At 41.6% G+C, this 26,858-nt stretch overlaps 1 protein-coding gene across 2 annotated transcripts in view; it reads right to left on the reverse strand.

Moving 5' to 3' along the window:
* Positions 1–26,858, reverse strand: part of LOC143150886 (lachesin) — a 452,222-nt gene that overhangs the window by 212,109 nt on the left and 213,255 nt on the right. For both annotated transcript variants that reach the window (XM_076319439.1, XM_076319438.1), the window contains exon 3: positions 18,669–18,876. In XM_076319439.1, coding sequence (XP_076175554.1) covers positions 18,669–18,876 — 208 coding nt within the window. The remainder of the gene's footprint in view (positions 1–18,668; positions 18,877–26,858) is intronic.

A 26,858-nucleotide genomic window follows, 5' to 3' on the forward strand; every position in this document is an offset into this window, starting at 1 on the left:
ACGCGTTCAGCGGAGCGTTCGAACGCATGCGCGCCTCGTTTGTCGCAACGCTGTCGCCGCGTCGTCGTCGTGGCGAATAAAAAAAGAGAACAGAGAGAGAGAGAGAGAGAGAGGAGAAGAAAAAAATCGAAAGAAAAAAAAAGAAAGAAAAAAAATGGGAAAAACGAAGGAAAAATTCTAAATATACGACGACTCATCGATGCTGCTTATTAGCGATTAATATTTTCCGTGGTAATCGTGGAACGAACCGATACCACAAGGGACGCAACCATACACCACCGTCAGGAATAATTTGCATTTCGTATCGCACCTCGCGTTAACGATTATTGCGATTTCCCAGCGCTACTTTTTACCCCATTTTCGAGCGCGCGACTGATGCATTTTCAAATGAAACGCTGTGACGTCGGACGTATGTTAATTCGCGATACTTTCGTTGACGACTGCACCGAAAGTGTAACCGTAGGTACGAGATTTTGCATTTTTCATGGAACAAATGCAATCCAAACGTTTGCTCGTTACACGTGGATACATTGAAACGTAATCGGTTCGTTTCGAGGAAATTTTTATCGTAGAACCTTCTCCATTCCAAAGATTGCATCTTCCTCGATGTATGTAAAGTAATAGAATGAAATTCAGAGTCAAACATTTGCAACGATCTTTCAAATTTTGTAATATTATTTTATGCTAGAATAGAGTATACAAATCCAAATGGTCGAAAACATGTATGAACGTAATTGTAGCGATAATATCTGTGTCGGTTCAAAATTATTACTCGAGTATAAATTTGACTGACTGGTAGTAAGGAACAGTTGAATAATTTATTCCATAAATAATTTATGGAATAAATTATTCCAAACGGTCGATCGATCTTTATGAATTACTAATATAATAAATTTTGTATGTACCTTTCGAGCTAAACATTTTTAATAATTGATGAAATGAATGAAGTATTATGAATTATTATGGACAGTTTAAGTATTAATTGTATTCAAATGTACGCGTCACTATTTTTCTGTGAATTATTTTTTCATGTATGTAAAATCAAATGCAAATTCGTACTTTGGTCGAGGAAGGGAATTTTTTAAATAAAAGTAATTATATTTAACGCATTCCATCGGTTTTCGAGTACTTTTGAAACGATCGAGCAAGCGTAAAATAATTTAGTCTACTGTTAATTGTCCAAGCTGAGAAACATTGAAACATTAACGCTCGGTACTATAAACTGTAGATAACACGACACCAGCAGAACAATCTAGACGCGGTTAACATTTCACTATTAATTTCGGCGTATTCTTGCCACAAAGCACACATTCGCCACACTATAAATTCATCAAAACGGTACTGATCTCTGTGTCAATTGAGGGAGACAATCAAAACAATCAATCCGACGTCTAATTAATGAAGTAGTCGTGCGTAACTGGCAGCAACGTTTCTGTGGTAGGCGTTATTGTTATTTACTAATTACGGTGATCAGTATTCACTGAAATGGTCGATTCGCAACTATGAAAACACAACTTCGTCGTTGGTCGTCATCGACGATGTAATATATAATTAAAGGGTTTGTCCAGTTACGAAGCTATCGAATCTTTTCGTTCAAATTTCTCTAAAGATTCAAGTTTCGAAAGCATGACCCTGAAAATATTAATTTTCAAGTGTCTTTCATTTATTTTGGCTCGAGAGAATAGTACGTTTCCGATTTTCCTTCAAAATATTCCCGATGAGAATTATCGTCATAACGATCGATTTTTCGACGCAAATTGATTATTTATACTTGACAAAATTCGTACAAAACGTAAGTAAACGCACATACAAAGTGCAAAGTAGACACGTTCGATAATTTTCTCCAAAAAAAATGTCAAATATCTCCCAATTTTTAAGTGTCCAAAACATACAGATTTCTCTTACACGAATTTTGTACTACTTTCAAAAATTCGTAAGAAGGAACTATATTTTAATTATTTGTACGTTAATACCCAACCTGAACAACAAGTGATCTAACCTACATTACCAGTGAAAGTCCTCGTAAGAAAAGGAAGATGTCCTTCGGCAAAGAGGGATATTTTCAACCCTTATTAATAAACAAAAACGCGACGAATCGTCGCTGATAAAGCAACCTGTGTTTCACCAATTTATCGTCGTATCTCGTTATCTAGCGCCAAATAATCGCGGTCGTAAATAATAAGGGAATGCAATTCAGAAGGCAACGGGCAATTATTCGAACAATTGGAAATTTATTCGTGGAGTTATCTCGATAAGATGCACAGCTCTCGGTTGAAATAGCAGTGGACTTGGATTCGTTTAGCGACCGAAACGCAGAGTGAAGAGGGTCGGTCCTACATATTCATACATAAACTCAGCCCGGGGAATCAAGCCGTCCCTTTGCGTTTCTGCGTTCCCTGATATTCGCTCGAAATGGGCGATACCGTGTATCTAATACGCAAGAAAATATTTGCACTGACCCGAGCCGTGCAAAAATTGTCCAAGCTTTGGTAGAACATGCGATCTACGGTTATAGAGGGCGCAGCGTAATTTGTGGTACCGCCACGGGTTGGGCAAATTTTTATCTGGATAAGGAACGACGAATAACGTTTTATCGGGATCAACTTTTGTTCGTGTTCCGGGAATAAAAGTTTACCAAGATAAATCTGTATCCCGATTGAAGTTGTTCCGGATAAAAATCTATCTAGATGCAAATTTTAACGAAATAAAAATTTTGTCGAATGCCATAACAGAAATTTAATCTGTTCGTTGCTGGGTGAAGTCAGTGGGTGGGAGAAAGGTCTGTGTCGAATTAATGTTAGAATTTATTTTTAACAGTGCCTATACTTACGGAGATGTGCGAAAATTAAATAAAGGATACATTATCTTGCAAAATTATTCCACAGAAACGAAAAACTTTATGAACGTGGTGTTTTGTTATCTGCTCGGGTGTTCTCGGTAGCTAGAAGATTATTTATTTGTTTGTTCGGGCTGTAAACCCTTTGGTAACATTGTATATTACAACGAAAAAGTAGCTTGCAATTATAGATAGTGAATTACCCCTACAGGTGTAGATAGAACAGAAAACTTTACTTTCTCGTAGTGCAGATTAACGTTTTTCATCATTTTATCAATATAATTAAATTAACTATAAAGGATTCGGTGAGATTTCTGCTTAAGAAGAAGATGATGTTTTATAAAAAATCGAGAAGTACATTAAAAAACGTGAATTAAAACGAGTTAAAAGTTCGGGGTTATTTACAATGCCATTTAATGTATTCTGCACAAATGTTAAATTAACTAGAGTGTTATTAAGTTTAGATGGTTCACAATCCGTAAGTATATGATCATTAACAGATATAGGACAATCTAAAACGCGGCCAGTTAAGCGCAGAAATCTATGCTATGAATATTCTATACTGTTAATAAAATATCGATTATATGGGAAAGAGAACAGTACTAAAAATGAAGCTTGACTAAAGAACAATATAATAGCCTAAGTGTGTCGATATTCTTAAAGAATATCACCTAGAGTCTCGAATGAATTAGAAACCTTGGCAATGTAACGTTACCATTCTCTTCGGAAAGTGTAAAAGTTTAAGTTTGATGGTTATTTCTGGGTTATGAAATGTTCATGAAGAATGTTGATCTAATATTGAATCCTATTTCCGGTATGACAGGTCATCTGCTCCATTATTGTGGACTTCATGAATGATTTGTACCTTGCGACCAGGGAAACGATTGTTAAACGGAAATTCACTCGAACCTTTTCTAAAGTCGGCTATATTGCGCGATCGTAGATCGATTTTCCACCAATCGAAAATGCTGTCGCGCAGACGGAACGATGCAAGGTTGCATTCTCGCGAAAACGTTTCCGTCTACACTCCCGAACTTCGTTTTTCTCGAAATACGATTTGCAAAATGACAAAAATCTCGTTCTAACTGTAAATGAAAAACGTAACGTTCGTGATCAACGGATCTTTCGATCTCGCGTACAATACTGCAAATATTAAAATTGTCCTAAAATTGTACACGAAATCGGAAAACAATATTATAAAAATAACCAGTGACTTTGTACCGTTAATTCACGTTACGTTTCAACGCTGTACTATCTTTATCTTACAATTACTTTCGAAGTAAAAATATAAATCATTCCTACTTGAACTTCCAAAAATTCGAAACCCAACGTTTCGATACACCCGTGAAACATCGATACGAGCAAACACGTTAATTTCCCTCGTAAAATCGAAAACTCCGCGCAAGATTTCCAAAGGATGATTACACTAGGTATTCTAGATTTAACGCATCTCGGTACGAAAGATACCACGCTTCGTTCCATCGGAGATCGCCCCGAAGTTTACAGACGGTCTGTGTTTAACAAATAAATGGTCGTTACTTGGCGCCTTTAAATCCAGTTGGAAAACAAACCGGCCAGTTTCTGCGCGTAACGGGGCCACGTGCGAGTTGACACAGCGCCGTGGCTCGAAAACCCGGGCAGTTCCACTCAATCCTATGAATTACCGCAGGTGTCCGGCGATCTGCCGCATTAATGCTAATGCGGAGTGTTACCGAATTGTTCAACAAGCGCAGATTGAACGGCGCGACCCGTTATACAGCAGCCGCGTACGGACTGTTGATGCATTATTCAAGCACAAACGCCGCCACGTGTACGTTGCTTCGGCGTTGTTGCGCGTTAACTTGTCCTAAACTCCGCCAGAGCCAGCCCCGGCCGGAGGACGCGCGGGAGAAACGACAAGTGGAAGCGGAGAAGGGACGAAGAGGGGGCAGGGAGCGAGAGGGAAAGAGAAACAAACTACGAGGACGTTAACACGACCGAGACCGCCCTTGGTTCACGCTTCGAAGAGCTAGATCCTCCAGAGACGCGGAAACAGGACGATGTTTCGAGTTACAACGGTGCCCGCTTTCAAGTGACAACTTTTACCACGGATTCAAGGCACGAAGTCGTTACCGGCATTGCTTGTGTTTCTTCGATGCGAGCGAAAACACGGGGAGTGTGTTACGTCAAATAGAAGCTTACAAAACGCTCGATGTATTCAAATATAAAACTCGTGGATAATCGAAACGATTGATGATAAATTCACTCAACGTCGGAAGACAAATGTCGATATTTTTCTTATTGTTCGAATAGGTGTAAATTAGACTTTTTGAGAATATTTTCCCCGAGGTTCGTCATTCGATATGTTAACGAAGATGGGAGTAAGTGGAGGGTAATTTTTCTTAGGAATTGCACTTATCCTTCATTTGAAAACCGAACTGTATATTCGTAATAATATTCTCCATAGTTGGGAACCGGTTCTTGCTTTTAATAGGTTTTCAGAGAACTTTGAAAGCTGTCGATCTTTTCTATACAATTTAGAATTTTTGTTTCAAAACCTTGTCTTTCGTAGAGAAAACATTTTTAAAAATTCTCGTGCGCAAGGATAACGACTACTTTCTAAAAGTTATCATTTTTTAAATTACCATGTAACTAAGAAATTCGGATAGCACGATGATACGAAGACGCTTATATTTTCTATACGTATCAACATGTTTTTATAAATATTGCCCGTAATATTCTCCAAAGTATATACTTTCAACATACCTACGAAACATTTCTATCGAGCGTTCCATATCGTCTGAAGAAATTCCCAAATATCAGTTTCTTTTCGAAAGCTATTATTCTCCTCGAATCTCTTCCCCTTTTCGATTTGAGACAACATTGCGTTACCTACCCCGCTTTCGAGACAATCTCGACGTCGCGCCTTGAAAACGAAAGCTACAAACGTGAGGATCTCTCTGCACCCGGTCGATAATCGGTCAAGTTCTTCGTTTACCCTTCACAGGGAGTCTCTGAAATCTCCGTTGTCCGTAATTGGCCACTCGAGAAACAGTAGAAGAAAAGGAAGATGCAAGAGCGGCTCACCGGGTGCTGACCGCCGCTCCGAGAATCGAGTAAATATGTAAGCACTTAAGTAAGTAGCAGACCGTGTGTAGATTCGTTCCTCCTCCTCCTCCTCTCGGTATCGTGGCTTTTATTGCCTTCCTCAGCCTCGGGACCAAATGACTGGATTCCCTTTTTAAAGCAGGCACAGGGCCGGGGTGAAATATTTCTGGAATATGCTTCGCGGGGCTTAATGATCTGTGAGAGTTATTGTGTTCGAGAGCGCTTTTGATCGGGGTCAGGGACTCCGCGTTGCGGGTAAGATGGAAAAATCTCCAATTAGAGAATTTCCTTCCAAATAGGAAAGGGGAAAATTGTTCGCGGTAACGAATAGGGAGAGGCACTCGACGTAGAATACCGCCGCGGCTGGTCGAAGTTGGGATCCTTTCTCGAGACTTTTCCATGCGACTTCTTACAAAATTGGCTACCAATACGGGGTGAAAGTCGCTGTACAGCTCGTAGAGAGAAAGTCTTAACAATTTTAAGGGCGTCGGATGTTCGATAAAATTAGCACCGGACGTCGAGATCGATAGTTTATTTTCACTTTTATTTTCGCCGACGTCTTCCTTGCTGTTGCGACGCGCGGTTCCCGAACTGGTATTTCAGCGCTACGTGTTCTCGCACGCCTAATTAAATTTGTGCGAGACAATCTATCAGAATAAACTCGTACATAATGTAGCGGTGTTTCGTAGGAAGAGACTGAACGACTGCGGTTGACGGTAACTTTGAATCTTTAATGTTCTATGGTTTCGTCTCGGTCTCGTCGACGAAAATTCGATCATCCTAGTGATTTATCGAACAACAAAATTTATCGAACGATCTAGTAGAGGAGACTTGCGAGAAACGGTCAGCGGTTAAGTTTACTTTTAGTGGCGAGTATGAGAGGTGTCGCCACAATACGATACTATCGAAATAATTCACGTTTTGTACAAAAATATAAAGTTAGATTTACGATAAAAAAATTCTATGTTTTCAATTACTGGTTTAAGGGACTTCTAGAGTACTTTTGTAATGCTTTATGAGTTTCATTAAGACACAGAATTTGTTCTTTGCTTTGAATAATTAACAGTACACTATATATATCTTTTGAAATATTTCGTATTGAACGTCAACCGGTTCTCGACACAAGATAATCGCTGATACGTTTCGAAATAGTATTCGACGACTGCTTGAACAAACGGTTGCTCCGTGCAAAGAAGTATCGAAATAAGCGACGAAACGAGACACAACGACGCGTCCAGAATTCGTTTCGAAAATACACGTTCCTGTACTTCGAGAAATTCGAAAGAAAGGGGAGAAGAATTTATTCGTCGAAGACGAAGACTGCGAGTAGAGAAAAAGAACGAAGAAGAGGAAACTAGCGTCCTCGTTAGGAACGGAAATACGACCGACTGCTCAAACGGGACATGCGTTGTTTATGGGTACCGAAAGTACGAATGATTCACATCGATGATTCAACGACGAAGGTGTAAACAGCTACTTCAACCACTGAATGTTTGTTTGCGACGATTGACCGCGAAGCATATTTTTATTGTTATCGAAACGAGATCAATATATCGCCATTGAATCGTGAGAATGTTGTCGAAAGTATCAACGACGTAAAAAATATTTCTGACGAATGTAAAAGGATTTCAAAAGGGACGATAATGAACTTTTTCGTATCTTTTACGCGGCTCTAAAGCATCAAATTAGAAGAGAAGCGACTTCTTGTAGATTCATTAACATTCGAAAGGGCATGAAAACTATACGAAATAGGGAATTTCGGAACACCTTTTGTATTAATTTATTCCAGCCAACTCGACCAATTATATACACGAATACATACCCGATTAATAATACGAAGAATATTAAATATCTCGCGTAAAATTGAAACTAGTTCCAAGACAGTTGTCCTGTCGGTTCGAAAACTAGTAACAAATGACTCGACTACTCCGACTGCGACAATATGACACAATTCTGTCGAAAGTTTAATACACCTTAAAATACTTGCAAGAAAATTCCATAATTCCGCAGACGTCGAAATCACGATCGAAATACACTCTGTAAACCGTCTCGGTGTAAAATTTCAATGATCATTGACGCGAATATAATTACAACTCCGAGTCATAAGAAATTGACGTTTTCGTAATTGGACTGATCTTGTTACGCGAGAAAAGTGCCGATCAAAGCGTCGGATGTTGTTTCGCGGGTAAAGAGTTCAACTAGAAATTTTTAACCAAGTTTTCTATTTCCGCGTTTCCGTGGTGCCGCGAATTAAAGGAAACGAAACGAGAGAGAGGGGGAGGGAAAGAAAGAAAACAGGAGACTTTTGGAAATTTCAGTGGCTCAATGCAGAACGGAGTAATGTACTCTGAGACTTAACGGAGCACGATTCGTAGACAAAGGTAACAGCGGAGAAACGCGTGTCGAAATGACTGTTATGTGCCTCGATGAATGAAGCCACTGGAACTACAAATTACTAATTACACGGCTCCCTTAGGGAATGCGGTCTCGAGCTGGTGTAATATATGATGTACGGCTGTGACGACACGCGTTCAGCGATACAATACGTAATGTATACACGACGCTCTACGAATTCCCTTTGTGCCACATCATGCCGGGCTTTGAGTATTCTTGAATTCGCGTCGTGAAATTTGATGGCCGGATAAAAGCAGAAATGCAGTGTCTTTTGAGCCTCGCGCGGCGCGACGGAAGCACAAAAAGCAGCTGTTTAGGAAACGGAGAGAGGAGCGGAAATTTTCGGTGCCTCTGTTTCGCGCGGGAAAAAAAAAATGGGAGAGCGAACAGCTTCGTTAACCAGTGTTCAAAATCTACTTTTGGCAAAACGAAGCTGCCCCTAGGTTGTCCCTGTGTGTTCCCATACCTCTGTGTTTTCATTTTGCGACTTAAAACGAAGGAAAGTATTCCAAAACTTTTAACTCTGTTCCATCAAGAGTATCGGTCTCTGGAACGGTCTTCTTTGGAACGACAACGAACAAAATTTTTATGGTTATTTCAGTTATCGTTGAAGAAGAGGAAATAAGTTTACCGTTATAGTATTATCAATTTCGTGCAAGCTTGCATTCGTATATTTCCTTTGCGACGTTGAATCCAACGGACGATATAAATTTTGATGGATTACCTAAGTTAAGTGAAGTTACTGGGAGGTAACTTAAGAGGTAACTATTTCTAGTAACCTCGTTAAGTGAAGAATGCTGGAAACATTGTTAAGGTATTGTTTTCTCAACTGGAGATGAAATTGGGAAAATTATACTTAAATTATAGAGACTCGTCATTTTCTTCTCTGACACTATAAATACACTCAAAATTTCTTAATAGTTTTCAACTCGTCACATTCAGCACGAAACTAAAAAAGCCAATGGATGATACAAATTTTGATGGATTACCTAAATTGTAGTAACCTCGTTAAGTAAAGAATGCTGGAAACATTGTTAAGATATTGTTTTCTCAACTGGAGATGAAATTGGGAAAATTATACTTAAATTATAGAGACTCGTCATTTTCTTCTCTGACACTATAAATACACTCAAAATTTCTTAATAGTTTTCAACTTGTCACACTCACCACGAAACTAAAAAAGCCTGGTTCGAACAGGACGATACCACTATGCATAGTTTCTTCGTCGCTTCAGTATCTGGAAGATCTGTTTGGTAATCGCATAATCTCTCGTGAAATCTAGCCTGCTCGTTCTCTCTAGTTCGAACTATTATCCGCGGAGTCTACCGAAGTGAAAGGTCTACGAGAACATTCCAGAGAGTTGATGAATCGAAGGATACAATTACCACCCTGTGGCTGACTTAACCCAGACCTAGATTCGACGAATCTCATCGACCTCTAGAGAAGGATCTTCGAAAATAAGACGTGTGTCCAGAGAAGATGTCTTCAAGCCCATGGGGGGCATTTTCAACCACTTCTGCAGAGAGAACTGCAATGTTGTACGCGTTACTTCGCTGCAAAGTAACTTTCAGGATCTGTATTTCTAAACTTTTCAACAACACCGCTAGGAATACTTTCGAACTATTGTCGAATTCATCGATTCTTCGCATTGTTGAAGTTAGCATTAGATTCGTGATCGGGCTTACGCTACGTTCGAGAATGACACTAGTGTTTTCGAGATCGTTGTTGGAGTCATAGTCCAGCAATACGAGCAAAGATTTTGAAGAGCTTGGAGTAATTCTTCGTCTATCTGATTCCTTAAAAAGCTGATACACATTAGTAGACAACCTGTTTTTTTCTACAAAGTAGTGAATGGAGTAATGAAGTATTGATATATTGATAATACTAATAGATTGGCATTGTTTTTCCGATAAACACAACTAAACACGACCTTATTCGAATATGCACCTAGATTTGTAGAATTGTGTCAAAATCTAGCAACAAAAACGACCCAAGATTAGAGTTTCCTCTAACTGGTAGAGACTAGAGTCCAGGGTCCTCTGTAGCCGTTTTTGATGATTCAAAAATGACGAGAGATCCGGTTACTCCGAGTCAAACCTCTCGACAGAGGTGGATTAGGAGGTAAATACTTCTATAGTTCGTGATCTCCAATCCATAAAGCTGTAGGCGAAAGTCTCGGTACCCATGGGCGTTACGACGCGGAACTCGCACTGAATGCCAATGAAACGGATCCAGGTCTTATCCCTGATGGAATTGCGTTGAACAAAAATGACCCAAGAGCAAACTTTCCTTGCAACTGTCGGAGACCAGAGTCCAGGGTCTTTCGTACTTATTCTCGATGATTCGCAGATTATAAAAAGTCTAATTATTTCGAGTCGAACTCTGTGATAAAGGTAGAACATTCTCTGCTGTGATAAGCATTGCGGTGATAGGCAAAAGACTTTAGATTCACGAATGCTAATGCGTGAAACGTCACCACATGTTACTGAAACACATTCACCTTTCTCTGTCGTTCTTACACTTGCTTTTTCATACTCAAACGATTCTATAACCCTTTGTTCGTGTGCCCCCACTGATCGAGAGCAATGAATCTCTTATGTTAAAATTTCATTCGTCAATGAAAATGAAAATTTCTGTACTTTTCATTGCATTTGTACGACTCCATTACCGACACATTTTCGAGAACTTCTACGTATTATTATGTGTATAATGTATTACAATGTTTTATTATGTTTCTCAATGTTATTCAGTGTTTCATTGGGTATGTTAATAAATGGAGATAGGTAGTTGTTAGTTGTAGACAAGACAACTAACGAGCTGTTTGACGACAGTTGCTCTCGACACTTCAAAGAGATACTTCCGTTTGTCTATTCCTTGATTACGAACTTGTATTCTGATAACGTCGTGGCGAAGCAGAGATAACGCGCGTCGTTCGTTTACAATATACATGTATGTATAAATAGTCAGGAACGATTGCCAAACAGACTCACCTTAAACAACTTTTCGAAAAGATCAATTTTACCATTTTATTCGCAGTGTCGTATTTTTAATGGGTAATTCCAACGGCAAATATTTCGTTAATCGTGACGTTTAAGGCCAAAACGAAATTGATATTCAAATTTTCGAATAAACCCCAAATTTGTTTCATCGACAGTGAAAAAAGGTTCGGGAGCAGATTATTGTAAGTGTTGCAACTTGCAAAAGGTCTTCGGTCCCTCGATATAGAATTTAGTTAACCAATATCGATTCTTCTCACCGACCAACGCGCAACAATAAGTGTAAATATACTCAACCATGCCGCAACGAATAATCGAGGCTCGGTATGACATTAAACGAGGGAAGATAAAAAAGGTTCCTTCTTCGAGGAAATGTTCTTGACCGAACAATCTACTCGATTACAACTTTGGCAGGTTTTCCGTTTGTTATGTTTTTTAAAGGACTTGGGGTACGGCTGGAAATATCAACTACTTTCACCGGGAAACCGTTCAACCGTAGCGCTCTCAATGGCAATTAGGAAGTTCCACAAATTAGGAGAACGCTCAAATGGAGTCGTGGGAAGACTACTGCGCCCCACTTTAGAACCTGGACTTTCCACCAGAGCCTTGAGAGGAGAATTCGAGCTCTAGCGGGGCTTGAACACAAATTGAATCCGTTAGAGCAGAGACAATATTAAAAATTTAGAAAACCTGCGACCTCGAATAAGACCAGTTCGTAACTTCAGACCGATGAACGATTTTGATCAAGTATCTTCGCGTCTGTCCCCTTCACGAGTTTAATTCAAATTGTATTTTTGTTCAATTATACCGAACCGTTGTTGTTACACATTATGCGCAATTCCGTACTCCTTGTCACGTAAGATCAATTTGGCGCGTGACGTGTGTTAAATATATCTGACACGAAACAGTATTCCTTGGTCGCATGTACACATGCAAATTCAAATTATCGAAGTTCGAACGAGGAGCAAGTACCTCGACCGTAGACGCTCAACGCACACTATAAACCCGTACACGCGTCGAGGATAAAGCGTGGACGTGTCTCTTCGGTATAAAATGATCGTATTCCACGAGAAACTAACATTTATTCAACGCTCGAAACAGAAATATAACGCTCTCTCTTATTTATCCTTACGTCACTTTCTTGCTTTATTTTCAGCAATTTTCATTTCAGATTCGTGGTTGTCATTCTCGAACAAAATTCTTCGGATTCACATTCAGATTCGAGGTTGATTTTCATTCAACGATCTCGAAAACATTCCGATACCAATTTTGGCGTAGCATTTATTTTGCTCTCGTATCGATTTTCTCTAATTTTGTTCCTATGTCGTTCGAACCACTTTGCATCGTGGAAAACTACGATTCCGTGTTCCACGGTGGAAGCGTTATCCTCTAGAGACGACCGCAAGGAAATCCCTGATCCTCGGAAAGTGACGCAGCTGTCGCGTTAAAAAAATTTGATCCTCTTAAAATCGTCGCACACCCGTTGTTCTTTCGTCGATCATCGTCCAACCGTCGTCGCGATTCAAAAGCACCGCGCTTCCAGCGCGTCTCGGGCACGTCGAGAGCGTGTCGCTATTGACTTTCCGATAAAAAGGTTGCACGAGGAAACGGGGTGGAAAGCAGAAACAGATATGAAATTGCGTACAGGCTCGCGAGTATCGTAACACGCTCCTTCTCCTCGTTACGAAGGAAGGCCAATTGAACCGACAACAACTCGTCCAATCGTCCTCGGCCGGGAACTCGATAACCGGTAAAAACGCAACGGAATCCGTATAGTAGCCGAGCGTCGAGCACGCGGGAGGGTAAGACGGAGAAAGAAGTGAGGTGGATCAGAAGTGGGTGGTACCGGAGTACGAAAGGGAGAGCGGGACACACGAAGCGTCGAAAAATGTACGGCACGGGTCGAAAGCTCAGCGTCACGTTTCGCAGTGTGCGCTTCTCGGCTCCACTCGAGCTTCTTTACTGGTTAAGCTCGCCGACTCGCCTCTAAATCGAATAAAAGTCAGATAGTCCCCGGCTTCCGCCTTATTTACGAGAGGACAGAGAGAAAAAGACCGTGGCCCCGCGCGCAAAGGAGCGAACGGTACGCCTCTCCGCGGATGGAAGATGAAACGAGGGCGGAAAGGGGGTCGGGGGTGGGTGGATAGGGAAGACGAGTGTGTACACGTTATTGGATAAAACGGTGCGATCATCGGGTTATCGTTATCTTCGATTCATGGATTATCGCCGAACTCGATCGTAAATTGAAAGCTGTTATTATGCGCATCTCGTCCGGGATGGGGAATGGGAGGCCTTTCGAGGAGTGTGACTCGAACGAAAAATTGATCGCCGGATACGTCCCGTTGGTGTATTATCGGCGATACGTCCGATAACGTAACGAAACTTGTACGCACGAAGTGGTAAGGTTTGCGCTATTTTCGCGCGAGGACTCGAGATCACGGTTTCCACGGTGTCACGATTCCGAGTATACCGAGGAAATTATTGCGGGGATACCGTATCGACTTTCCAGCTGCACGAAACACCGTGTATTTATAAGAATGATATATTCGTAACGAGTTTTCCGAGAAACTTGGTCCTTCCCTTCTCTCGTACCATCTTTCCGCGAAATTTCGGTAATAGATTAAGGCTATTGCATTTATTTTACTTTACGTTATTGTATTTTGTTTCGTTTCACTTTATTTTATTCGTTTTGTTTTACTTTACTTTACTTTATTTTATTCATTTTATTTTATTTGGTTTTATTTTACTTGATTTTATTCATTTTATTTCACGATGTATTCTCTCCTTATTTTGTTTATATACCTGATGTGTACTTTGTTGTATCAATTCTATACAAAGGGGAATCAAAATCGTTAATCATCCATAATAATAACAGTCCACCTGAATTTAGTTAGACACTACGGAATCTTGAAATGTTTGTTCTATTAGGTTGTTCGAAAAGTCATTTCGTTTTCCAAAATGGAGAATGTACAATTTAGTAAAATCTTTATACAATCTAAAAGAATCGTGTTTCATTTTCACCAAACAAAAAATGAAATTACTTTCCGAACAACCCAATATAATGACATTTTACCCCCGCAGGTGTCTTTTTGTAATATTTCGTACTTCGACTTATCCAAACACGTATTTCCCTCTCTGTGTAATTAGCTTTTCCCCGAATAAATTTACGTTACCCTGTCTCGAAAGTTCGATGGTTCGTCGAACACTTCTAACAAGAATAAAAAATGTCTCGTTACGACTATCCTCCATATCACACATAAAACTGACATTTCTTACCACAAGAAAGTATATTTCCTCTTAAACTGGACTAAAACCAGGAGTATTTCTTTTCGATCGTAACCATCTAGACCAAAAATGATTTTTAATTCTTCCTCCACTCGTAACGGAATTTGCATCGACATCGAGTGTATTCCTTTGAATCGAGCCCAAGATAATTTTTCTTTTCGGTGAGGCGAAAATTCCCGAAGAAAGTGTCCCGCGAATTTCGTTCGATCGTACCATCTCGGGTTCCCCGTACACGAAAACACGTGGGAAGAATCGAAACGCGGCGCGCGGCCCCGTATAATTTACACGGGGATCGAGCAGGAGCCGCGGCGGTCGAAATCGTCAAACTCCCGAAAACCGTTTATTAGCTCAGGAGCAAGGTAAACGCCTCAGGTGGTAACTTTAAGTGACTCAGCCCCGTATGGAATATTTACACACGTTACACATTTCTCGCATGCTCGGCTCGAGTCGGCCGTGGAGGCCCCGCGAGTTATCGCTAGGCTACGGCATTGTGTCTGTTCCGTCTGCATTATCACGAAGTGCCGCGCGGAAGTCTTCCGTGTATTTGTGCAACGCTGGGCCAAGAGTCCCGTGGAAACAATTAATCTAGCCCTCTGATTACTCCTCCGACTACTGCAACATTCCCCTCCTGTCCCCACCCCCTTTCCCCTCCGACAGTGTTTCCGGTATCCCGGCACCGAGTCTCGCCTCGCCGACGACTTCAGACGTCAAAACTCGAGATATTAATATGTTCGCTCGAATGGCAGAACGAAGACCGGCTCTAACCCCTCGGATCCTCCACTCCTCGCGATTTCCAGACTTATAGATACCCTCCGCTGATTAAATTATTATTGCCCTGTCCTCTCGGACCGAGAAGAGGGCGGGAGGATTTTACCCGTCCGCGCGTACGGTCCCGCGTTTGGCTCACTCGGTGGAACTCGTCCGGATCGGAAATACGATATCTCTCGAATCGGTACGCCCGCTGTTTATGGATACCGGAAGTACGAATCCGTGATTCGACGACAAGGGCGCCGAACGATAATCTCACGGGCCATCTAACGATGTCCTCGGGCCGCGCGAGTAAATTGAAAAACTCGGCCATCGATCGAATCGGCGACCTGGAGAACACTACACACTCGAAATTGATCATTTTTTAATCATTTTGAGACTGTATGTAAAATTCGTATCTATACGTTGGGATTGAAAATAGTGTAGAAGAAGTACTCTGTACTCGTGCTTTGGGTAGTCTCACGGACCATCTAACGATATTCTCGGCCGTGCGAGTAAATTGAAAAACTCGGCCATCGATCGAATCGACGACCTGGAGAACACTGCACACTCGAAATTGATCATTTTTTAATTATTTTGAGACTATGTAAAATTCATATCTATACGTTGGGATTGAAAATAGTGTAGAAGAAGTACTCTGTACTCGTGCTTTGGGTAGTTGAGTTTAACGATTACGGAAAAACTGTTTCTCGCAAGTATCTTAACCCTTTGAATTCGAGGCTTCTTTGCTACCGGAAACCGACGTCTCGAGAAAATCCTTTGAGTCGTAAAATGAATTTGGAATGGAACATTTTTATATACTACCCATACGTGCGTTTACACTCTACAAGAACGTAATATTTCAATTCCAATTTCCAAGAATTAGGTGGCGATCTCCTCTTGAGCCCAAAGGGTTAAAATATGGTTTCAAATTGGAAAAATATCGCAGATATTTGTCCGAACCGAAATGAAAACCACAATTACATCGTCTAACGTTTTTGAAAACGGTTTCATTTTACCTACGAACCAGAGAGACCCAAATAATTCGATATCGGAGTACACACTCATATGTATCGAAGATTCTCAACGTGATTCCGGGCAAATATTTTTCACCGATTCTATACATTTGCGCATGTTGAAAATATTCATTTTTACACAGCACCGATCACAGCCCGATGTTTTTCCGTAGAATATTTTCAATAGAGACTATTGGATTTTAAATACCGTATTTTTGATCATATTTTTCTATGTCCGTTTCATTCGTTAAATACGATAAATGTTACGTAGACGTTAACAATTATATTGTTAAAGAGGCATACGATACGAAAGTACACGCGTTAATTGCAACGACGAAGCGGAATGCAAACGAAAGCAGGATAATTATAATTCTTCGTATGGAAATTACGAGAGAAAGGTTTAAACATGAGATTTCGGATTATAGAACGGGATACGAGAAGCCTGTGATGTTTGCAAATCTGATAAAAATAACACGAACGGGCGTAAAACGAATAAAATGCGCTCAGTATTTTTGCCTTTTCCAGAAGAAAAACAGACAAGGTTTCCGACTCGTCGAATAATGTGTTTTAATTTATGACCGCTGAACGATTAAGTGTCTAATCCGCAGTGTCTGTGATCTGGTGCAGAACTGATTTTATGATATTTAAAGTGTTTTCAAATACCTTCACGTGGATTTTGTTGTATTCAAGGTGTTTTCAAATGCTCCTACATGGAATCTATGGTATTTAAAGTGCTTTCAAAGGCGTGCACCCTAATTCTAAGGTATTTAAAATATTTTTAAAAACGTTCACATTCATTCCATGATTCCTTGGTCGAAGGAAAAATAATTTATTGTTCAACGCAGAACTTCAACTTTAAAACTTTCTCGCGTATTATTTGTCCATATTATGATATCGCTTTATTTCTTTGTTGTAGAAACCATTGAAACGCGACATTGTTTACATCTTTATTTTTTTATAAAAGATCTATGTGCTCGGAATAATTTTCAATAGTATACTTTTGTTTTTTAATATCTGTGATTGTAAATTTCCGAATATTATGTATTTTTTATCAATTTTGTTGCATTTTCGCTGTATTCCAATTGTTTAATTATTTTGCATTTTGTTTCAATAGTGAACATTATACGTTTCCGTTTAATTATATTGTCACATCGTACACTGTTGGCTTCGTACTAAATTATTACTATTAGGTCACTATTGGTCGAATACAGAACGGTTTACATAAAGGTATTGCATGTAAACATTATATGTGGGGTGCCATTTATCACTACGAGACTGTTTGAACAACAGAACATTTGGATGATAGAACGTTCGAATGACGGAGGTACGAGGACGAAAGACTAGTATAATTGCTTTTTTTATCATGAAATTGTCAGAACGCCGGATTATTGGTTCATCGTTCGAGAATGTTTTTATACGGATGAATATTACGTTAAAAAATATAAAATGAAATATTTGAAAAGCGTTCAAAATTATCGTTGAAACGGGTAAATAATTTTGAAATGTTTCCCAAAGAAAACGTTTTAATTGTTGCAGAATATTAATAAAATTTTAAAACGTACCGATCTTGACGATCAAAATGTAAATACACACTGAAAGGCAATAAATCTTATACGAAATATTACTCAGTGTCGATTGGTGTAGATTGCAGCTAACGTATGGACAAATGTTACGATTCTGTAATTTATAAAACGAGAATGAAACCATAGTAAATTTTATAAATTAATAACGTTTAACGTTTCAATCGTCGAGTCACTTTACAATTTTATTAATACGCAACGTCAGAGAGTAAAAATGGCCCATTAGAGCTGTTAAGAATTCCGTAAAACGCTCCGTTAGTCATTAATCTTGACATTATTCAGAGTAATCGAAAAGCGAGGCATTAAATTATTCTTCGTTGCGTCAACAAGTGTACAAGAGTTAGTTACTCACTCGAACTAGCCGTAAATAACTCCTTTGAATAACGTTATTGATCAACAAGTCTACATTTAACAGGTAGTGCTAAATTATTAGCCACGAAACTTTGTTCCAGTCAAGCGACGTCGAGGCCTAATTTATTATAGAACGACAGTTACAACGTATAAACTTATTGCAATCGGTGTAACATAATGCAAAGACAGCCGAAGTAATTTATCTCGTTCGATATCGAAAAATATTCCACCATGTCTTTTGTCGCGTCAGCGACGTATCGGTCGTAAAGTTGTGCTCGCGCCATTTTTACTCTCGGACGTTTCATCTTCCGAACAATCGTACGATCACGTTACAAGCAAGACAAGAAACATAAAGGAACTAAAGAAAATTACTCACCGACGACGTCCAGATAGCCGTATTGTGTTTTCGCAGTTGCCGTATTAATCTGGCACATGTACCTTCCCTTGTCGTCCTCTTGTACCTCTTTGATATGTAGGTACCAAGTTCTGTGTTTATCATGCGATACAGTTATCCTGGGGTTCCTGGTAATAACGTGATGTTGTACCGTCAGGATGGCACTCTTGTCGAAGAGCATCCAGGCCACCTAAAACGAAACGAAAACCTCGTCACACCATAAACACGATTTATGTTCGCGCATCGATTACCATAAAATTGCAATTGCTATCGAAATGTCGCTAATGTCACCGAAAGTCGTCTCATGAAATATCGCTGTTTACCGCGCCGGGAACGGAGAAAACGTTATAGGACCATTATTTTTAAGGTTATTTAGAAATTCATTTCATTTGAAGACCATTTAAACGACATTGCGATAGAAATGCATTAAGAAAATACAATTAAAACGATCGGAGAAATGTCACTGGAAAAGTACTATCCTTCTTCGAACGTTGACCTTTTAAAAAATTTCTGCTATCTATTTTCCTCGGTATCGTAGACTGTCCGAAGAAGACATTATTTTATTTAATTGTGAGAAGGAATATTTTGTGGTCGAAGGAGTAATAATTATCTTTTAATGTGAGAAACTGAGTGGTTGAAAGTGGTAAATATAGCGAATAATATTTATATCGAGTGTCTAAGTTATATGCAGTGTTTCGGAATTACAAAGAGAAACGTAAATGATACATTTTCGTTTTAAAGAAAATATAATAGTAGCTTGCAAAGTTTGCTTTCATTTTTGAGAATTTTTATTTCGAAATTAGTTCATGCAGCTTCTCATTAGAGGAATGAGTCCGCCATGCAACTATGTTGCCATGTGTTCACCTGGCACGGGCTGTTAGATGTATAATATTTTTATAATGCGTTTGTTTCCTTTTTTATGTTTCATTAACCACTACATACTAAGATAAACAATCTTGTATTTTCAAAGTATGCATTTATTATTTTTTCACTTTTTCTAAAATATTACATCATTTACATTTAAATTTGTAAAATATTGCGTTAATACCTTCGGATGACCTAGAAGAGACCGAAGATATTATTTTCGTCCAAAGGCCAATGAATAAACGATTGTTTCTTTGACAAGAGTCAGTATTCGTAATTACAAATTTCAATTAAAATTGTCAATTGTCGATTTAATTAAATTTCATTACGAAGAAAAATCAAACGTTATTGGAACAGATTCTTTTACCGAAGCACATGGTACTCTAACCTTAAATTAAAATCCTGAAGAGATCCAACAAATATGAACGAAACATTGAGTTTATGCGTTTAATTAATTTTACAACTGTGTGTGCTTTGGAAAGCCCAACCAATAACGTCTTGCCTCAATTTTTTATCCGTCAAAAAATTATTAATTCATTATTTTCGAAATATAATTATATTTTGTTCAATACTGCATCAGAGTCGATTAAAACGATCGTATACGAAGCAAAGAAGAATAAAAATTCTTTCCCTAACAACTTATCGACGAACAAATAAAAAATAAAAAAGTTATCGATTTACTATTTGCGAAATGTAATTACATTTTACCCAAAACTGCGTCAGAATTGATTAAAATGATTTCAATTCATTATGAATCAGAAAAAAGGTACCGATTCGTCATTTTCAGAAACAAATTATTTAATACTGAGCCGGGGTTGATTAAAATGATCGTCAATGATGCAGAAAAGAATTTAGAGGAATATTTACGCGACTAAAGAAAAAAGAAAAGACGAAAAGTAAAAGAACTTTGAGGGAGAGACCGGGAGAGACCGGGAGAGACAGGGAGAGATAGGGAGAGACGTGCTTAGAGTCTAATCGCGTTGAACCGGACAAATCGTCGCTGAGAGCGTGAACCAAATATGGAATCCCGGACGAGGTGGATGATCTACAATGCTTTCAAGCGGTCGAGTGATCTACGAGCCCGCCAAGGTTATGGATATTCATTGGTGGAATGAATCGCTCCGGGAATTGCGGACAGACTCCTTACGGATATATTCGAGAGAACAGGAGCGTGACGACGTCTATGTACACGGACTCTATTTTACGGGGAAAGTTTTCTGCTACACTCGATGAACGGACAAACACGACCCGATCTGCAAACAAGCGGACCTCCATTACGGATCCTATTGTCCCGACGATAAATTTGATTGGCTGTTGGTGCAACACACGAGACGTATAGCGAAACACTGTTGGGTTTTTATGGAGCGATTTTCGAACAACAATGTCCCAGCTACGATATTCCCTTTCGCAATAACGAAAAATAGCGAACGCTCATGGATAGATCGATAAGTTTGCACGCATAGGAAATATTTTTTATTTCAACACGTCGATATTCACGTCGTGCGGTCATTTGCCGAAATTTTGCACCGCGATCGTAACATCTGGTTTGTAAAGCCATTCGATGAGAAAGTAATTCCAGTTTCAACATTTCTACAACGATATTTACATCTTACAACGAAACGGTCGAACATTGAACGAAGGATTATAGATGCGTTCGGTAATATCGCTTTAACAAATTTATACGAAAAATTTCACACAAAATACACCGGTGGATTCTTTCTTAACCTCATCCAACGATCGTCGCGATCGAAATACTAAGCTTACTTGCGAATCTCAGAAATTCATTTCCACAAATTTCTGACCAAGACGGTAACTATTTTCGAAACTATTTTCCAACGTTCTTTGTCACCGTGTTCTAAGATATCGAAAACCGCGGATCTTTGAATTAAACTTTCTTCGAATACATTTTAGGGTTTCGTGGATAGGTAATACGAGAACTCGCGATAACTTCGTGGAGACGTTACGAACGAAACAAAACGAGAAGAAGAAAAAAAGAAGAATCATTACCATCGCTCTAGCTAGGTTTTCTCCAAGTTTCGAATTCTTTTGAATGCTCGAATTAACCGGCGTGTTCGTGAAATATTTGTTCTCGTGAAGAAAACCGACAGAGGCGGCGGTAACAACGAGCCCTGAACAGGCGGCGCGAGAAGTATTACATTCTGAAAATTTAACCGGGACTCGATGGGATTCATTTATCGCGCGAATGAAGTGTAAGAAACTGATTGAATTCCGATCACGGAGACCGATTCCCGAGGAAATCGATACAGGAGCGAGGAGAGAAAGCACGCGGCCGACTGGAGAGAACAGAACCCCCAAGTCGGTAGGGGGAAGAAGAAACCGTTCGGAGGCGCGGCAAGAAAAATCTTTCACCGTCCGACAAACGTCCCTGGAGAAATAAGAAGGGCCGTTTCGCGAGTGTACACGACGTTGTTAACTTCCAGTACCCTCGCTTCAATGTAGTCACACCTTTTTATGGCGAGAAAATGTGCCGATGCGCGGGCGAAGATGCAACACCTTCGCGATAAGTCTCGGCTCCGCTAACCGGCGGATGTTTACGGCTTGGAATAAAACGGGGGGAAATAAAAGAAAAAGGAACGAGCACGGGGTGCAGCTGTTTAATGTTACGTTTAACTTGGTGTAATCTCTCTCGCGTCTGTCGGACGTTTTTTGCATTAATCTTGGCTGTCCCGCGTGAAGCGAAAGCGAAGCTTCCGGTGAAATGGGTCGACAACCGTGGGGAAACAATGATTTCGAACTTTCAATCCTCCGTTGTAAACGTTTTTACGATTTTCCGTAATTACGAACAATAAAATTGGGCCAACCTGGACGATATGAATATTTTAAGGGGGGGTTTTTCTTTCTTTTTTTTTTTCGTCGCAAGGCCGGTGTTTTTTCTCTCGGTCGCGAGAAAATGTAACGGTTTCGTGTACGTAACATGTATTTGTGTGTTCTTTACGCTTAAGAGTGTTCAAAAATATGTGGAAATAATTTCAGATGAAAATCTTATTTCTGTAATAAGAAAAATGTTGCTCTTTATTTGCCAGTGACTTTGAATAATACTTGGTGCCTTTGAACGGATTAGGTTTACGATAAGATAATTATTTAGTCTCTTGTTTTCTATCGAGCTATCGCTTTTAAAATTACTATTATTAGTATTGAAGGATCTCGTAGTTGCTATATGTTACTACGAATGATTGCGTGTTCAGTATCGTTTTCTGATCACGGTATTGATCAGTCGAGGTTTGTATACAAATGATGTAGCTCCGCGAATACGGACCGTCACTGGCGCGAACTGTACTTGATCGAGACGCGTTACCAAAAAGCCCCTTCGGAGACTTGTTTCTCCTTTTTGTACCGCGTCTCGCTTCCCTCACCCTTGCCTATTCCTAGCGCTGCTTTTCGCGCTTTTTCGGAAAGACCAGCTCGAGTGGGGAACGAGAAAGTTTGGTGACGTAGCGGGGCTTCCTTCCGGCCTGCTACGCGTGACTAACCGTGTGCAGCCCTCTGGGCCTCACGTGCCGTCCAGAGCCCTTGGTTTATGACTCCTGCAATTAGCTATTGAGGTAGCGTCGGGAAAGCTACGTGAAACATGCCTAGTGAAAGTTCCAAAAAATATGCCTCCTCACAAATAGCTTTCGTTGACGCGTGAGTCATAAACCATGCTAGCTGCTTGCACGCCAGACGTTTCGTCAAGGCGTACGGCAAGCCGCTACATCACCCCCTTACCAGTGTTAACGCTACCTACTATTTAACCTAAGTTGGCCACGGCTTAATTACTACCTTACCACTAGTTATTTACAAGGAATACTTACTACTAGGTATTTACAGTGATTACTTACTACTATTTACAAGGTTATACTAGCTTAAAGAATTAGTGACCGACTTGTAGGCGATCCGGGAATCTAACTTTCCTGCCCGAGCGGGTTCGCACGGGTTCCTGGGTTTTACTATTGTTATCCGCTATGTCCTGCGTGACGACGGCGGTCGGTGCTTCTTCTCTGGCGCATTGGGGTTCGTTGACCCCGTCGAAGAGATAGGCCGGTTTTAGTCTGTCGATTGTTACTACGTTGTCTTTGCCTCGTATTCGGACTACGTATGTTTTATCCGACCGTGACACCACCAGGAACGGTCCTTCGTAAGGGTTCTGTAGTGGGCCTTTCACTGCATCCACGCGTACGAAGACGTGTGATGCAGTGGATAGGTCTTTGAATATAAAAACGCGTTTGCCTCCGTGCCTGGATCCGGGTACCGGGCGCAAATCTCGGAAATGTGTGCGAAGCTGCCGCACTAGGTCTGGTGGTTGCTTGTGCTCCTCGGCACCGTTTACGAACAACTCTGCCGGCAAACGCAGACTTTGTCCGTAAACTAGTTCCGCCGTCGAAGATTTTAATTCAGGCCGATACGCCGCGCGGATACCTAACAGGATTACCGGTAAGGTGTCGGTCCATCGGTCGTCCGCGTGGCATTTGATGGCTGCCTTCAGTTGTCTATGAAAGCGTTCGACCATGCCGTTTGCTGCCGGGTGGTAGGCTGTTGTTTTCAGGTGCGTCGTTCCTAATAAGGCGTTTACCTGCCTGAATAATTCCGACTCGAATTGCCTACCGCGGTCGGTCGTAATCCGCATCGGCGTACCGAACCGCGCAACCCAACCGGAAACAAGGGCTCTCGCGACTGACTCGGCCTCGATGTTTTCCAATGGAAAGACTTCGGGCCAGCGCGAAAAGCGGTCTACGCAAGTGAGGCAGTATCGTTTGCCACGCGACACAGGTAATGGGCCTACCAGGTCTATGTGTACGTGCTCAAACCTACCGGAGGGTAACTTGAAATTCCCGACGGGGCTTGAGACGTGTCTGGTTACCTTCGCGCGTTGGCACTCGAGGCAGCATCGGGTCCATTCGCGACAATCTTTCTCCATTGACGGCCACACGAACCGGTGTTTAATTAACCTTAACGTGGCTTTTACGCCAGGATGCGATAGCCCGTGTATCGCGGCGAAGACTTGTCGCCGAAACGGCTGTGTAACGAATGGCCGGGCGGTTCCGGTTGAAATATCGGTAACAATGTTCGTATCTTCGGAAGTTAAATTTATTCGCTTTAATTGTAACGAAGTATCAGACGACCTGAGGAACTTCTGTAGTTCCGGGTCGGCATTTTGCGATTTTGCTAACTCGCTGTAATTCAGCGGCTTCCTTATGGATTCTACTCGCGACAGAGCGTCTGCTACTTCGTTATCCTTGCCGCTGATATGTTGGAGATCTGTCGTGAACTGCCCTATGAGGTCTAGATACCGAAACTGCCTCGGCGTGCTTTTTTCTGGGTTTTGGCGGAACGCGAACGTGAGTGGCTTGTGGTCGGTAAAAATCGTGAATTCGCGTCCCTCGATTAAGTGGCGGAAGTACTTAACCGCTGCATACATCGCGAGCAATTCTCTGTCGTACGCACTGTACTTCTTCTGCGCAGACGACAAGGCCTTCGTGTAAAAAGCTAGGGGTAGCCACGAAGCGCCTTCTCGCTGCTGCAGGGTAGCACCTAATGCGTGGTCCGATGCATCCACCATAATAGCGAGTCGCGAATCCCTGTTTGGGTGAGCTAATAAGGCGGCGGCCGCTAATGCCTCTTTTAAATTCTTGACGGCGGTCTCCGCTTCCCCCGTCCATTGTATCGGAGCGTTCCCTTTTAATTTCGGGCCTTTCAAGAGTTTGTTCAAAGGACTCTGTATTTCGGCGGCGCACGGTATAAATCTCCGGTAAAAATTTATCATGCCCAGAAACCTGCGCAGCTGTTTGACGGTCTCCGGTTTGGGGAAGTTCGCTATGGCACTGACCTTTTTACTTTGCGGTTTCGTACCTGTCGCGTCGACCGTATAGCCTAAAAATTCGACCTGCTTTGCAGCGAAAACACACTTGCTCGCGTTGACCACCACGCCGTACCGCTCTAGGCGAGAAAAGAGTTGCCTCAGGTGTTCCATGTGTTCCGCTTCATCGACCGAGGCTACTAAAATATCGTCTAGATACGCGTAAGTGCAATTTAGACCCCTCAGTACCATGTCGATGAAGCGTTGAAACGTTTGAGCGGCATTCCTCAGCCCGAACGGCATGACGGTGTACTCATACAGGCCGAACGGTGTGGTTATCGCGGTCTTTGGTATGTCTGCAGGATTTACCGGGATCTGGTGATATGCCCTGACTAAATCTATCGTGGAAAAGATCTTCTTTCCAGACAGTGTTCGCGTGAAGTCTTCTATGTGAGGGATGGGGTAGCGGTCAGGGATCGTTTGCGCGTTGAGTGTTCGGTAGTCTCCACAGGGGCGCCAGTCGCCGTCCTTTCTAGGAACCATATGTAGGGCTGAGGCCCACTGGCTCTTAGAAGGGCGGATGTGCCCCTGATTTAACAGGTTTTCGAATTCTACCCTGGCGGTTTGGTACATTGTCGGCGATAACCGGCGCGGTTTACAATGAGTCGGGGGACCAGGAACCGTACGTATATAATGAACCACATCGTGGATTACCTCGCTCGGTGTCGCCGATGGCCGCGTGATTCGTGGAAACTCGGCTAATAACCGGTCGTAGGGTGAGTCTCCCGCGATGGTTCTGATTGACCCTATTTCCATGGCGGCAACTCTTCCCCTAGCGATCAGCGATGTTGCTTGGTCCCGTAGCCTCCTGTTTTTTAGATCGACCAGCAACCCGAAATGGCTCAGGAAATCGGCCCCGATGATCGGTTTGTCGACGTCGGCGATGACAAATTTCCAGGCGAAGGCACGGCGGAGTCCGAGGTCCAACTGGAACGTCTTCACGCCGTAGGTGTGTATGGTGGAGCCATTTGCTGCAAAGAGTTCGTACGTGGCTCTCGCGACCGGCCCTTTTAGTTGTGCGCGCGGATACACGCACAGGTCTGAGCCCGTATCTACTAGGTACTCCCTTCTGCTGGTTTGGTCGTATACAAAGAGGCGGTTGGTTCTGGGGGCGTCGTCGTTTACCGCATTCAACGACGCGTTGTCTCGTTTCCCGAAACGTAACGGCATGGCTGCTGGCACCTATGAGCTCTGTTGCCATATGTGTCGTGGTACCAACAGTATCCCTTATTTGAAGGGCGTCTCTTCTCGCTCGTGCTTCTGGACCTTGAGCGGTAGCGAGTCCGGTTTCTTCTCCAGTCTCTCGGGCGTGAGCTCCGCAACTCTGCAACTGCTATCTCCATGCTTTCTAATTTTTTTAGTATGGTGTCGGTCGCGTTGTCCTTCTCGACGCTCGCCACGCTCCTTGAGTGTGTCGGCGCGGCCTTCTCCTGGATTTGGTCCGCCACTTCCGC

This window comes from Ptiloglossa arizonensis, chromosome 9 (genome assembly GCF_051014685.1).
Source record: "Ptiloglossa arizonensis isolate GNS036 chromosome 9, iyPtiAriz1_principal, whole genome shotgun sequence".
NCBI lineage: Eukaryota > Metazoa > Arthropoda > Insecta > Hymenoptera > Colletidae > Ptiloglossa > Ptiloglossa arizonensis.